The 16,549-nt window shown below is 46.0% G+C and overlaps 1 protein-coding gene across 1 annotated transcript in view; it reads left to right on the top strand.

The window, feature by feature from the left end:
- Nucleotides 1-16,549, top strand: part of THUMPD3 (THUMP domain containing 3) — a 160,406-nt gene that overhangs the window by 65,035 nt on the left and 78,822 nt on the right. Inside the window, exon 4 of the mRNA XM_069643467.1 lies at nt 8,759-9,235. Coding sequence (XP_069499568.1) covers nt 8,759-9,235 — 477 coding nt within the window. The remainder of the gene's footprint in view (nt 1-8,758; nt 9,236-16,549) is intronic.

Raw genomic sequence — 16,549 nt, 5'->3', positions numbered from 1 at the left:
AACCGCCGTTGGGGAGACGTGAAGAGATGGTGAGTGTCAGAGGTCACGGAAAGACTGAAGTGCTCCCAAAGGACTGCAGGCAAGTAACTGTCCATGAACAAAAGTGAATGAGACTAATATTGAATGCCGAACTGAATGGAAGTTGTTGTTTTAGAGACAGCACATCATATTGAATACCAAACTGAATGGAAACTGCTATTTGATTAAGAATAAGTGATATTTGGGGGGCGTGGCTAACAGCACGATCAGTAGGACGTGAGCTCTCTCTGCTCCCGTGGCCGCAGCTAATATCCTTTGTCTACTGCCTGTATACCTAATCCTGCAGATACCCTAAGCACAGAAAATGAGAGCGGATACCCTGGGGCACAAACAGGACGAATACCGAAGGAAACCGCACATGCCAGCCAGAGCTAGAGGCAGGTAAAAATCTGTGAGGTATCGCTGCCAGCGCACCCAAGATGGCCACGGGCTCTGCCTGAAGTGAAGTGGAACACAAATTGTGTACAGAGACAGACGGCACACTGCAGGATGAACCTGTCCGGCCTTAACATCAGCCAAGGTGGGGAGAGCCGTCACCCGGAGCACTAACAAGGCATACCCCGGCCCCCGCAGCCGTACCTCGTACAACACAGTAGTACCAGTGTGGTCCCGAAGGACACCCGGCGCAAGCTTGGCGCCGCCCCTGGCAGAGGGGCCCGACCTGTGGGGTTCGGGGAGTTTGCCTCTTGGCAGTGTGGGGATCTGGGCAGTTCTGCAGTGGAGTTCGCGGCCAGCCGACACACAGACCGGGCCCCTGTGTGTCCCGTGAGGGGTGCGGTCGGAGGCGGCCACGCGAGAGAAGAACGGGGGAAAGAGAACAAAACAAGGAAGCAACATACAGCCGCCTAAACGGCCTGCTGGTGAGTGCACCCTCCCCCGGGCCTATACAGCATGGAACCTGCCCCTTGCGGCATATCACAAATCGCGCCCGCTCGGTACCGGCAACACCGACACCGGGAGAGGCAGAAATAAAAAGTCCCCGGCCAGCCAGGACCAAATCCAATATGCCCACAGAGCGCGGCCCGCGGCCCACGTGAGGAGAGAGACACACATAAGGCTGCACGTCCCTCAAAGTACAGTACTCGGCCACACAGCCAACAAAGTGCGAACACCGCATCACTAACCAGTGTGCCAAACAAGTGCACAGACCTGAGGGCACAGCTCGCCACCCGGCGCATGTTTTATTCAGCGACAACAAAGACCACAGTGCTGTTCACGGCGGAGAGTTTCCAACAGACTCCATCTGGGAGCAACCTGGAGCTGCCCATCAGTTCTCATCCACCACCACTGGACCAAGTCATGGGAGGAAAAATCAGTTAAACAGAAATAAAGAACAAGCTGGTAAAACCCAGCCGGGAACTGCCAGAACACAGAAACTTCAGCAAAAGTCAAAAGAAAAAAATCGTTATGTGGTGAAAGTGAGTGTTGGGTGGCTACTACACAGACCACCTCACAAACGCAGGACAACACAGAACTCTCGAAGCCCAGCACAGAAACATTACCACACCAGGCTCTGCAGACCATAGGGGAAACAGCACACACGTAGCTGGGACCTAAACATAAGAGCCACGTTTGAGCAAGGGCCAACAACCAGACAGCAAGCATTGGAAAGGACAAACCAAACAAACCGTCTACTCAAAACTTGATTGATCAATACACAACGCCCTCCACACAAGCTCACGATACCCAGGCCATACCCTCTGCAATAATGGTGCCAGAGCACACGCTATCCCTAAAAGACATCATGGCAGCAATAGCGGACTCCCGCTCGTCCATGGAGCAAAAGATGGACGGGATAAGCATGGACGTCTCCCTCCTCAGACATGACCTGCAGAAACTAAACCCGCGCACGGGAGAGGCGGAACAATGCATCTCTGGCGCCGAAGATGGGCTGCACAACATGCAACAACAACTGCACAGTATCTCGACCAAACTTAAAACACTTGAGGAAAGAATTGAAGAAGGGAGATCAAGGTATAACAATGTACGCATATTTGGCATATCTGAAAAAGCAGAAGGCCCCAGCATAGAGCTCTTTCTCGAACAATGGCTTGCAGATCTTTTTGAACCGGACACCTTCTCCAAGTTCTTTTTCCATTGAAAGAGCACACCGCATGTCGACAGGAAGACCAGTGCCCGGCGCTCCACCGCACACCATAATAGCAAAGCTCCTGAACTACAGGGACCGTGACACGCTGTTACAACGAGCACATGCCAAGGGCACGATCACTTTCAACGTCTCTAAAATTGCCTTCTTCCTTACTACAAGAGAGGTACAGAAAGCAAGGCAATCATTCGATCCACTGAAAAGACATCTCCATACGCTGGGTGCCAAATATGGGCTACTTTTCCCCACCCAGCTCAAGAGATACCATAAAGGTACCACAGTCCACTTCAACGACCCCAAGGAAGCATGGCGCTGGGCTGAGCAGCACATTGATGGAGACTGGTCGACACCTCGAAGCAACAGGAACAGAAACCCTAGGGTGCCTGTCGACTAGCGGCCAATGCCTCCACAGTCACTGAGACAGAACCCGCCGGAAGACGTTGGGGGCTGACATTCAACTCATTCCATGGCAGGACCCTTCATACACGACAGTAAGTGCTAAACTGCAGAATCCAGCATTCAGCCTGTTGACCCGACGTGACATGGTGGGCAAACCAAGTTAACACAATGCGTCCACGGGAGAGGGACTTCCGCCCCCCGTCCATAGCTACCCTCAACTCCGTTGGAGTAAGGCAATACCCCAATACCACCTACACTAGGGGGAGTTAAACTAGATTACGTTAGAAGTTTACTGCATGTGAGTTGTCCGGTTGACAACTAAATGGTTTGTAAGTTCGGGCGACTGATGCTTCCAGTTGGGAGGAGTATAGGGTGGGGGGCTAGGGGTTGGTTTGGTTCAGTTATTAAATGACTTCATCAAGCACAACGCACACCCAAGCATAGCAAGAAGACAGCAACATACAAACGTAGCCCAGAGTGGCTCCCCCTGTCATGTATCACGGCACACAGTACCCCTGTCACTGGTGATGACGTCAAAACACATAACAACACTTCCAGGACCATCCGAGTTATGACTTGGAATGTCAATGGCCTAGGCAACGTGATCAAAAGATGACTCGTGCAAACCCTGAATAGACACACACCAAACGGTGTTCCTGATCGAGACCCATTTAGCAGGCACAAACTGTACCCTATTCAAACGCACAAATTACAGTCTAGCGATTCACGCAGACTTTACCATGGGCTCTCGTGGCGTATTGATACTAATCCATAAGAAACTCCCCTTCTACTTGAACACCGTCACCCAGGACACAGGAGGCAGATAGACATATGTAACGGGATCGCTCTGGGAACAATCTATTGCACTGGTGGCAGACTAGGCACCACCCACTCTATTGACAACACTCTTTACCAATATCTCCCACCTGATCATAAAGGACATGTCTGATTTCATGGTTGTAGGAGGGGACTTTAATGAAGTCATGGACATAGGGCTAGATCGCACACATATACGCAGCAGAGACCCTACGGCGAATACCAAACTGGCAACATTTGTAAATGCCCTGGGTATGCGAGAGGCATGGCGAGACCTCCATCCCAACTGCAGGGAATACTCCTACCACTCCGGGGCACATGCCTCACTCTCAAGGCTGGATTACTTCTTTCTCCCGTCAACAGACATACATAATGCACACAAGGCATATCTACTCCCCAGAGGGATATCTGACCACTCTCCTCTGGTACTGGAGCTCAACACCTCCAGGCAGCTCCCACCGTGCCCCAGCTGGTGCCTAAACTATTACTACCTGGGCTTTCAAGAGCTAATGGACAAAATCCAAGACACAACCAAATCTTACTTTGATTTAAACAGAGACCGCTGCCGACCCCGAGATAATATGGGAGGCGTATAAAACTGTGCTAAGAGGTGAACTCATCTCCTGGACCACCGCTCAGAAAAAGAAATACCTTTCCAAGATACATGAAGCGGAATAACAAGTGAAACACGCGGAAGGAACCCACTTAGCCCAGGACACACAAGATACACATCGGGCATTATTGTTAGCACAAAAACGCCTGCAGAACGTAGTTTTGGACAATGCAAGGCAAGCACACAGGGCGATGCGAGCTAGGGTGTACGAAACGGGAGACAAAGCCAGCAAGATATTGGCCTGGTTTTAACGCAGGGAGGAGGGACACAGTCAAGTCCGGCAGCTCAATACAGGTGACTCAAACCCACTGATAACAGACCAAGACATAGCGGGGGGAGTTGCAGCCTATTACGCTGATTTGTATAGAACACCTACTGCCCCCATTGATAGCTCGATCATGGCAGAAATCGCCCTCTCCACCCTTAACACGCTACAACGGAACCTACTGCAGAAGGAAATCACGGAGGATGAGGTGCTGGCAGCCATGGCTGGACTCAAAACCAGGAAAGCTCCAGGCCCGAACGGCGTCCCAGTGGAGCTATGGCAGAAAGCAGGAGCAAATGTAATTGCTCCACACCTGTACCAGAATGCACGAGAACAAGACTCCCTATCCCCGGACCTGAGAGAGGCTACAATAATAGTACTTCCTAAGGCAGACAAACCCCCTGAGCTCTGCGGCTCATACAAACCTATTTCCCTAATAGATAGTGAAACAAAGATTGTAGCCAGGGTATTAGCGGACCAGCTACAACAAGTCATCCCTTCACTGATTCACCCAGACCAATGCGGGTTTATGCCCCAGAGATCAACACGGATGACCCTTTATAGGCTGCACTCAGCGTTGGAATGAGATGGTCATTTTCAGTGTCCGATGGCACTACTGGCTATCGAATTTGAGAAAGCCTTTGATTCAGTGCACTGGAAGGCCTTCTGGGTAATAAGGAGCTGCATGGGATTTGGTCAACAATTTACAAGCAGAGTGAAACTCCTATATAGCGGCCCAAGAGCTATGACCAAGGTTAATGGCTGGCAGTCGGATCCCTTTGTCCTGGGAAGAGGCACGAGGCAGGGCTGCCCCTTGTCAGCCATGATCTTTGCAATTGCCATAAACCCCTCGCCATACTTCTGAGAGATACGGCACTCTGGTATGGGTTCCGATGGTCTGATACGTGGGAAGACAAAGTCTCATTGTTATGCAGACGATCTGCTTAAAACACCCAGCTAATTCCTGCATGTAGTCACTCGCCTGCCAGAGAGATACGGAGCCTTCAGTGGGCTGCACGTCAACTGGTTCAAGTCTACACTATTCCCGATTGGAGAGGCAAATACCACAATACCAAGAAACTGCCCTTACCGTATTGAAACAGAACAATTTAACTACCTAGGGGTACAAATCACGAAAAACCTCAGACTACATACCCAGGAATCTACCTCCAATCGTAGCAAGATTCGCGGAAGACACCCGCCACTGGGTCTCCCTGCCACTAACGCTAATGGGTAGAGCAGCTCTTTTTTTAAATTATTGCCCTCCCTCTGCTTTTATTTATTCTGCAAAACGCCCCACTACACATCCCAGAGAACGAATTTCTGAAAATAGACCGGGTTCTCCGGAAACTATTGTGGGGCGGAGGGCATCCACGTATATCAATTTCAACACTCCAGAGGTCTATCTGGAGGGCGGAATCGGACTACCCCGAATACAAACATATTACTGGGTCAGTCAGATGACAGTAGTGAATGACATACTACACGGGAATGCGACCCTACCACACATCAGCGGAATAAACGCTGATAGCACAACATTACCCCTAGAGCTCCTCTACCGTGACCTGAGCAGAGCGACACCCCCATCCATGTCATCCCAGATTACACGAATCTGGGCATAACGCATAAATACATGGGATAGGACAAAAAACTGACACCTGTACAACTGCTGTGGAACAATAGACTCCTCCCAGAAATAAGTAAGCTTCCCAGATGGCCTGCCTGAAAATCACATGTAATAACAAAGATCGGAAATGTGGAGAACAAGATGGTCCCGTTTGAAACACTGCAGTCGACCCTTCTCCCTCCCGCCCACAGAAAGATATCACTATACCCAAATGAAACACACACCGTACCACCACCCTAAGAACATGTGTGACATGCCCGAATGTACCCCGGTGGAACTCAATATAGTTCTGGAACAGATTAAAAACAAAGTCATTTCAACCATGTGCAACACAATCACATCCTTTGCCACACTGGAACTAACCAGCCAAAGGACAAATGGGAGCGGGACGTGGGAACACTACAGCCAGAGGAATGGATAGCCGCGCTGATGTACCCCCGGGAGGTGATCATTTCGTTCAGGCTAAGGCTAGTCCAGCTCAAGATCCTACACCGCTCTTACTATCCGAGGGTGGCACTCTTTAAATGGGGTAGAACTTCAGACCCACGATGCTTGCGATGCAAACGCAAAGAAGGTACCTTCTTCCATATAATATGGGAGTGTGTCAACATACAACAGTACTGGCAGAAGTGCTGCAATGAGATATCAAAAACCTTAGGCAAACCAGTATCAAGAGAACCGAAACAACTGCTACTGGGGGCAGATGTTGAAAGCGACCTAACACAATACGAGAAGCTGTTCTTGTCAACTGCCACGGCAATAATCAGAAGGAACATTGCACAGCTATGGGGATCGGAGACAACACCAAGCTACGAGCAATGGGCCACGGACGTGGACATATGCGCTTTAATGGAACACAGGGTATACACGGCAAGAGGGTGCTCTGAGAAGGTGCACAAAATATGGCGGAAATGGGAGGACGCCCACTGACTGAGTTGTGCCCCCGCACCCTACCCCGCTGTAAGACTATACTTTCAAGAAAGCTTGGTAATCACACATGTATGTCAGGTGCACAAACACATGTTGCTAATAGTTCTGTCTTTTATATTATTCTGTTAATGCTTGATGGACTAAGAGGCTGAGGCCCACCTTTTCTTTCTTTTGTTTAGTAAGTAAATGTGTTGTGTGCAATTATATAAAATTTAATAAAGTGTTTGATTTAAAAAAGAATAAGTGATATTGAATACCAACGAACATAAGTTAAACTGACATAGTGCATGTCAAATTGTTTATCAGCAACATTGTGAACAGAATTAAGGCAGGTGGCAAATTGAACACACTCTTTTCGACTGACAAATGTGAGGAAGATCTATGAACTTGTGGCAAAGTAAAGACTTCATGCAGATATGCATAAAAGGGTTGCACTAGCCAAAAAGAAAGCCAAGTGTGGAAAATCCAAAGCTCAAGGCAGAATAGCCTATGAGAGCCAAACAAACCTAAGGGGAGACTTATGTTTGAGCAACCTGAAATGGGTGGACCGTGCGGTCTGACAACAGCGCCTAGACCAAGAAGCTCTCGACTGTGAAGATCAGTCATCCTGAATCAAGCCAAGCAGACGGAGAGGGTTCCTGGTTGCATGACCTGTGATTGGACCATGTGGTGTGATAACTGTGCATAAACCAGGAAGCCCTGAATGATGACCAGCAAATGACATTATGAGTAAGCCACTGAGAACTAATTGATGAAACAAGTCAGAAGGATGATCAAGTGAACCTGTTGTTTTCTTACATTGAACAAGTGACATCTAGGATAGGTACTACTTTGAAGTCTTGGGAAAGGAAACCCTGAGAATCGAAGCAACTGAGAAGTATTGTCTTGGGAAAGGGAGCCTCAAGATCTTCCCTTTGTGTGAACTGTACCATATTGAACTTAGGGAAGGAAACCTCAAAGGCCTGGTTGAACATTGGTGAAACAAACCGCTATTGGAACTGTAGTGAGCCTGAAATAAAAAGACCAAGAAGGACTTAAACTGAGAGCAGCTGCGACTTTAATTTTGAACACTGCTTGTTTTACCAAGAAGAAACCCCACGCCATGTTTATTTCTAGATGTGAGAACAAGCATAGGCTTTGGCACAGACATACTTTTGATTTGTCCTTACAGACACAGACTTCCCTTAGTTTTCTTTAGGCAGGAAAAATCCCTAACTTGGTTGTTAGGCCTTTAACCATCCTGACATTTTAACAAAGCTCTTTCAAACTGAGTTCTGTTGTTTGTGTCCTTTCTCTTGATACCATGCTTATCTCACAGGTGTTGTTGAAATACTTGCCTGGTCATTGGCAAAAATGTCATATCTCACAGAAAAAGATGAGGTTAGGCTGTCTAGTCCTAAAGTTATACCATTGTTGTGCAATACTTGCAAGTCATTGGCAAAAGTATCATGACCTAGAGGTTCCATAGCAGGTTATCATGAATGTCCTAAATTGTGACAAATGCTGGCTCACCTGAAATGTATGCTTTTCCATCATAGCTCACCAAACCTTTTTCCACAGCGAGCCCCCATGGAGTACCTCCTATGTGATGAATCATGGTTCATGTGTCCCTGGGATAGCCTGTCTTGAATTATAAAGAAAGTAACTCCTCCAGTTCTCAGATGGCTGCAACCTTTCAATTTGTTTCAGAGCAAGTTCTTTCTCAATCCTTTCATTCAATGCTATTTAATTTCACCAAAAGGAAAGTTTTGTGTTGGTACTGCAATAGCATTTCTGTCTCGTTGGTGCTGCTGCGTAAAGTAGAGATGAAACAATTGTTACTTACCTGCCAAACCTCTGCTCCAGTGTGGCTATCCATAATAGGGCAGGATACTTAGTCGACCAAAATGGAGAAACACATTTATAACTGATCAGAATGTTTTTCAGCCTTGTTTTGATTTTCTTGTATTTTTCTGTTCACAGGAAGCTGCTCTAGAAGATCTACAACAGCTGGCAGGGAAACTTCCCTGGGAAAGGGCTTTAGAAGTGTGGAGATTGAACAACAGTGTGAAAAAGAAGAGAACCAGACGTAGAAAGCCTAATCAAGCTAATTCTGGCAATAAAGTGAAGCAGGACCCTGAACTAAATGGAGTATCTGATTCGAAGACTGTGGAACAGGATGATTCTTCTTTAAGTATACCTGCCGAGCCGGCAGATTGCAAACGGGAGGAAGAGGCTGCGCTACTCGATGAAGATGTACAGGTTAAAAGTGAAGAGAAGGACACTAGTGATGCGACCCAAGGAAGTGAAGCAGAGGCCCAAGTTATCAAATTTCGTGTCACATGTAATCGTGCGGGGGAGAATCACAGCTTCTCCTCCAACGAGGCAGCCAGGGATTTCGGTGGAGCGGTACAAGAGCACTTCCAGTGGAAAGCAGACATGACTAAGTTTGATGTGGAGGTAAGAGTTCCAGTTTGACGGGGGTACGTTCTGATTGTGTCATTGATTTACTAACAGGAGTCTGAATTTGGGTGGGTGGGGAGGTTATTATGTTAAATCGGGGATTTCATTTTAATGTTTTTATAAATGTGCTCTTTGTAACTTGGTTGTACTTGTCTGACTTGTGGGCCAAGGTGCAAGTTCCTAAAACTGTTTGCATCTCTGACTTTGGAATTATCCAGAGTAGGGGCTGACTGGTGAAAGTGAGTCACTTCATGCCCCGCTCCTTTTTTTGCATGAGCTATACATTCTGAGTGAATTATAGGCACAAATTATATAGATGTTATCGCCATGTTTTGTTTTTGTTTTTTTTAACTTGTACTAGACATTTTTGTTTCACTGTTGCAAAAAGAAATGATAGTGATTGGATGTTCCTCAGGGATTAAGGATAATACCTGGGAACTCAATTAGGCAAACCCCCTGGTAAATCCTGTAACAATGGTTAGATAGTGTATTATTTAATACAGCATTACAAGTGCATTTCACGTGTATTTTACAAAAGAAACATAAAACAGATTTTTGTAAATGCAACACACATTGTTTTTCCACAAGTGCTTTGAGCAATGTACGAACCAGTACTCAGTGACAAACTTCACATAGCAGCTGGACTCAACACAGTGGCAAACTTTGAAGGGCAGCAGTATTTAAAATGGCGTCAAAAATGAAAAGAAAACAGGATTCAAAACAGTGGCCCACTTCACAGGGCAGCTAGATTCAACACAGTGGTAAACTTTGATGGGCAGCAGGATCCATCTGTGTGTCTGCCTCACCCCAAAAAAAGTCAAGGTAAAGTGAGCTGAGCAGCCACGGCTTAGTCTGAGGAAATGTATCAGAGTATTCTAGGACTACAATGAGTCCACACAGAGCACCATCCTCTCCTGAGGTCTCCAACCAAACTCCTGGTCTCTTAAAGCAACCTTCTCAAGATGTCTGAAATCAGCCTCCTCTCAATGTCCTCTTAACGCCTGCAACCTGATTTCTCAAACCAACCCCCTCCTTACCTTACCTCTTAACATTCTGGTGATTCATACCAACCTCCTACTGAAGGCTTATTTATCAGTCTCCAATTCCCTACCAAACTACTTTCTCGCACTCCTACTCACTCCAAAATCCTGCCACCCACTCTTATTCCAGACACCCACAATGCCTCACTGAGCTTAATCGGTCTTGTGACCTCTCCCCCTAGCGTTGGGGTTATTGTTAGAGTCTTCTCCTGTGGATGTGAATGAATGTGTAGCTCTGATTTGCTGTGCCTAATTGGTTCATGTGTGTGCTTTTGATTGTGATGCTGGGTCAACCTTTAAAGGGAAACCACACCATTTTGAATCTCTTCTCTCTCTTGCACTGTCCCAGACTCCTCATTGCAACTCCCTGGTATAGAAAGATGATGGGAGTATGCACAGGGTCTGGACTTGCTTTACTTGAAGGCAAGTAGAGTGGCAGCATTTTTGAATGAGCTGCCATTTCCCTGCTCTCAGTTGTTGCTCTTCAGGTAAATGTGGAAACAGATGTGGTTTTATTTATTTAACTTTTATTGTGATGTAGTTTATAAATAAACTTTACACACAAAATATAAAAGTATATACTTAAATACAACTTTACACAGTGTATGGGAGGACCTTACACAGTAACACATATAAGATAACATAGAGAAAAATACAATATACTTATCACTCAGTTTCTCAATACAAAATTACAAAAACATAAAACCTAATATCTACCATCCTTAGATTAAATAACATAAGGTAACCTAATGGGATACATTTACATACAACCAATACCAATATTACCTAACACATGTCCATAATTCAGGAGGAATGTATAACAGATTGTATCAATCGCGCAATCCTTCTACCAATCAATAAACCAGGGGTTTCAAGAAAGAAAGTAAATACATGAGGAAGACAAGGAGAATTAACATCTCTATAAGTAACAGCGTTGTTTCAGATGGAAATTCCCAATAGGCGCTCTATCACTAGCCAAACATTGTACATAGCGATCAAGAACCTAATGTTCAATGTATAAATGCTACTCCACCAGAGGAGAGATTCTGCTATACAGTCAATTCGGTGAATATATCTACCATATTGGGTCCAATATGTCATGGCTAATTTAGGGCAATTTGTCAGCACAAGTTTCCCTGTTTCTGCAAATGACTTGTTCTTACAAAGTTGGCAGTAGCGTTCTGCATCTGGTATCGGATTTATTCTTCCTGTGCAGGCCAACACTGGCAAATAGTTCAACCTAAGTAACAAAATAAAATGCCTTACTCTAACTGCAGGGCACAGATTAAGGTAAAACTGCAGTTTTTGTAAGTATATAGAGTATACTTAACAAAGTAAATGTGCCTAATTTACAATCTAGTCCCAAAAGTCTGCTTTTTTAGAGAGAGCGATACTAGCTCTTTGGGTAAACCCCTTAGCTCTAGTGTTCCAGCCAATTTCTTTTAGGTATAAATCAACCTTGATTTTTTTAGGAGGAGATTCTCAGACTGTTTAGCAGATTCAATCCTCAGGGTTTCAACTAACGGATTACCTGATTTACTTAATACCAACAGATATAGTTCAGCCCTTTTCTTAAGTACCAGAGATCTTAATGAGGTCAATCCTAGTTCTAGCCTAATAATGGCTATCAGTGTGCAGGTTGGGAGGACAAGGATCTTTCTCCAGTATTTACCTTCCACAACCTGCAACCAGTTCAGGTCCATATTTTGAAGGGCTTCAAGACCATAGATCATCATTGGTACTAAAACCTGTTGATATAACAGGCGTGCAGCCATATGGTAAAGCCGCCGTGTGTCATAGCAAAGCGATATACTAGAGAAGGGATTTGGGCGGCCTTAATCTTTCTATTCTGTTTACACCGGAGATAATCCCCCTTTGTTTCAATATCAATGCCCAGATATCTATAATTAAGGGTATATAAGATCTCCAAATTCTGTACTTTTAAGCTGGTACGTCTGACCTTTTTATTAGTAAAAAACATCAATTTGGTTTTCTGCAGATTTATTGTCAATCCGTTGCTATTTGCGTAATGCCATAAGGCTTCTGCAGATCTCCGCAGGCCACTAAGTGTATCATCTGATATCACTAAGTCGTCCGCGTATGCCAGGTCAGAGCAGTGTTTATCACTGATTTTTCTGGGGGACAGTTATCTACCTTACCAATAGCCACAGGTAAATAATATTACATATGTTTACATATAGAAACAAAACTTTATTCGACAAAGTTGCCCTCCTAATGTCCGCTCTTAGACACCATTTAGCATCTCTCACTTCACGCTCATAAGGCTTTCTTTTAGAGGGATCAATTACTGCCCCTCCAGTTCCAATTGAAGCATGCAATGTCACAAAAGCACTAAATATCCAATTTTCGATTCCCCTCTATCGACATACATTGGAATAAGTTGGTATCCCCATAACAGTCTGCTGACAAGGAAGCTACCACTTTAGCTATATTCTTCTCAGACCTCAAGATGTGTGTACCAGCGTGATTAGCCCTTAAATGCCCCATAGATTTTATTAGATGATTTACTACATCCGCATTTATGGTTAACTCGAGTGAGACATGATCACTCCATGTGATGTGGTTTTATGAAGCTCTAACCTTTATCACATGATTATTTTCACTTATAATGTACATATAACCTGTTGGTCATATACTATTTGCTAAACCTTCCCTTTAAGCAAATGCATCTGAGCTGAATCGGAATGATTGCATATTTGGTATACATCATGTTTCTCTGTGTCCATGTATCTGTTTGTATTACGTAATCTGAACTTGTGAGTCACTGGGTAAAGCTTTTTTGCAAAGTACCCCCTGGGAACGTGATGTGCACTAGCTAAGACTGTGAACTTTAGGATGGAATCAAGGAAATAAACTAGCATGTTTCATGAGGAAGATGGTGATCCTAGTCCCCAGTCGCTGTTCAGCAGAGGTTTTCCATAAGGATCCAGGTTTAATGATGAACACGTAGGAGACATCTTAATCAGTGACACTGGTCTGCTCTTTTATGAAATGGACAGTGACCTCCTCTCTAATTGTAATGGCTAGTTTTGTTTCTAGAGTAAACCTGCACAGTTATTATTGCGTCATCAGGGAAGTTGTGTCCGTAGAACAAATATATAACTCTGAATCTATGTGAATACCAGAGGCTAATATTATGCTTACACTCCATTAATGCTACAAACCAGCAGCATTCAAATCTCAAAAATACATTTTGTTAATCGACTTTTAACCAAACATTTTCATTTTTAAACCAAACTAGGAACTGTTCCAGAAAAAACATGTCCCATCAGTCTTTTCCTGCCGCAAATGTTTCTTCTCAAAGCTCCATCAAATCAGGACCCTCCATACCTTCTCATGTCAGATCCCGTCTGGGTCTCTTCCTCTTCTTTTTGCTGCTTTCCAGTAGATGCGTTCATTTTATTGTAGCTCTGTAATTGCTGCATTATGATATGCAGGGTGGTTGTAGACGCATAACTGAATACTGATGCATATAATGATCTATTAACATGCATTTCGAGCCCTTTAAGCTATACCCGTGTTCATTTATGACAGTGTGCCAGTGCACGTTCAGCATTTAGAGTTCACCCGTTTTTCTCTAAAACTCTCGAGTACAGCGTTCGCGTTAGTACATTTAGAAAGTGTTTGCATTAGGGTGAGCGTACACCATGCAGGACTAAGGGAGATGCAAGCCGGGTCTGTGGGCAATACGACACATGCTTGGATGCCAGCTGTCTCCCATAAGGACATCTAAAGTACAGTTAGGCATAATGCGTTCGGCGTACCGGAGCGCATACTCTTAAGGGCACGACTCGATGCATGCCGTTAGAGGAAAGCACCTGTGATTTCAGTGCAATCCTCGCACATGAGCCAAAGATCGATCTCCTAACCTTGCGGAGCACCACAGCTTCCACAGAAGCTTCTCCAAGGAGATTTCGGAGCTATTCAGCGCCGAACAGCCGTTGGATAAGCTGTACTCGCCTAAGAAGAGCAAGAAAAGTCATTTGTAGAAACGAAAAAAATAAGATATTGATAATTATATTAGAAATGACATAAACATAAGGAAAGCTGTGTGCACATTGAAGAGGCATATCACTGTGAAATAATGTCATCACAAGGTGGGGGACACAGTGCCTGGCTGGAATATGGCAGAATCCTGGAGCGAAGGCACACTGGAGGAGGAGAGGCAATATGAGGGCGAAATGCTTTTTGAGGCCCAGGAGGAAGTAGAGGCATTCAGCTGTGAGGACGATACAGAGTTGGCTGTTAGTTTCAATGGGTTCATGGGGGTTTTGCAGGCTCAGGCAGTCTCACAAGGGGTTAAACCCCCTCCAGCACAGGTTTGAGTAGCTGGAAGCCCTCATTAGAAACAAAAGCCAGTCCCTGCACAAAATCGGAAAAGGGAAGAGAGAGATGAGAGTCCAGGAGAAGGACCATCCCACTTACACCCGCAAGGCAGGGTTGAACATCAGGGAAGCAATATGACCCAGAAGAGTAAGGCCACTTCTGCTCCCTCGGGTCAAGATATGGGGATAAGAGATCAGCCCCAGGAGGCAGCCGATGCATTTCAAAAGCTGAAGAAAGCTTTCCTACTGAAATTGGCAACGTCCAGTGTGAAAAACCGAAAGGTGTCTCACTCGCTAGTCCCCGGGGATCGGTCATCCAGGTGGCCAGGACACAGTCATTGTTATCGGATCCAGTTCCTGGGCGTGGGCCAATGCGGGAAGATCACCTGGATGAGGGGTCTCTGGGGAGTGGAAGTGGGACACCGAAGGGTGAGACGCGGTATCCCCTTCCTTATGACACCTTTTCCCAACCTGACCCCGTAGGATACTACCCCCCCCTTTTCCAACATAAACACTTTCTCACTCCATGAAAGACAATGGACTAACACCAGAGCCGTTTACCTGACATGTCCCAACACAAGGGTCAGGCAGAGTGAGGCAATTGCTGATAATTGCACACACCTGACTGCCCTTTCCTTTCCCCACAGGAATAAAAGGCGGAGTACGAGAACACACTTTGAGCAAGGCCAAACGCACGAGGAAGCAGCTATTCCAGGACGGCAGTTAAAACGAAGGAGCAAGGATGCAAGACCCGACAGGACGACAAGGAGGGAAGTGCCCTTGTCCTTTTCAACCCAGACCCGCAAAGCCTCTGTGAAAAGAATCATAAGACTAGAAACTATAGCTGGCGTGTGGTGTGACAGATGTCAACGGTGCACGGGGCCCTCGCACACTGATGGCCAAGGAGACTCCAGAGGCAAGAAACGACAACAAATTCAGAACAGCTGGTGAGTGGGAGAGAGCTGATAATAAAGAGGACTGTGAGCTCAAGGTTGCAAACGGCAACATTATATGAATAAACAACTTGTGTGTGATTGAACTTTTAAGAAAACCCAGTGAAGGACCAGCAGTGGTCTGGGGCCACATGGGCACTCATTCAAAGGACTCTGGCTGGTCCCCTTTGTTACAACTACAAATACCAAGCGGCCCTAGGAGAGGCCGGCGTGAGGTGCCAAAGTGGTCATACGAGGGCCAAGTAAAACCCCTTGTACAGTCGATAGTCTTTGACAAGTTAAGGAAGTTATAAGTGAACTGTGTTACGGGGGCAAATGTGAACCTGACTGAGGGATGCCTACGAATTGGGGTGACCGGTATAATGCACAAGAACATTGTGTTAATAGAATTGTGTAAAGCCTGTCTGGGGGCTGAGACCCGGACTTGGGTAAGAAGAGAACCTAATGCGTCTAGAGCACAAGTGCACAACTTGCGGCCCGCTAGCCAGTTGTGGCCCGCCATGCTGTTTTGTCCGGCATGCCAGCAACAAAGACTGACCTCATTGGCTCAGTGCACACGCACCACGTAGCTCCTACGAGCCACGTAGTGCGTGTGTGCTGCACCAATGGACTGCCAGCACTACGGCTGACGTGGTCAGTAAGGCTTGATGCCGGAAGGCATTTCAGCCTTGCCACCCCACCCGTAGTACCAGAAACTTTGCCAGCGTTCCAGCTAGTCTGCCTGCCAGCACGTCCAGTAAGTATATATTGGGGGGGGGGGGGGCTGTTTGTGTGTTAGGCAGAATCCTGTGCAGTGCCCCTCAGGAGAGGGCTCCTCTGATGGCTATCCGGACCACTACAGCACAGCAGTGATTTCGACCCAGGAGAGGATTCTCTGTCTGAAGAAAAGACGAGCTGGTTGATCCCACCAGGCTCAAGGGAAGAAGACTCCGGACTGGATCTTCTCTTAGTCGTTGAAGGGGTAGATATCTC

This window comes from Ambystoma mexicanum, chromosome 2p (assembly GCF_040938575.1).
Source record: "Ambystoma mexicanum isolate Mex_15411 chromosome 2p, UKY_AmexF1_1, whole genome shotgun sequence".
Taxonomy (NCBI): domain Eukaryota; kingdom Metazoa; phylum Chordata; class Amphibia; order Caudata; family Ambystomatidae; genus Ambystoma; species Ambystoma mexicanum.
This window is presented reverse-complemented; position numbering and strand designations above follow the sequence as displayed.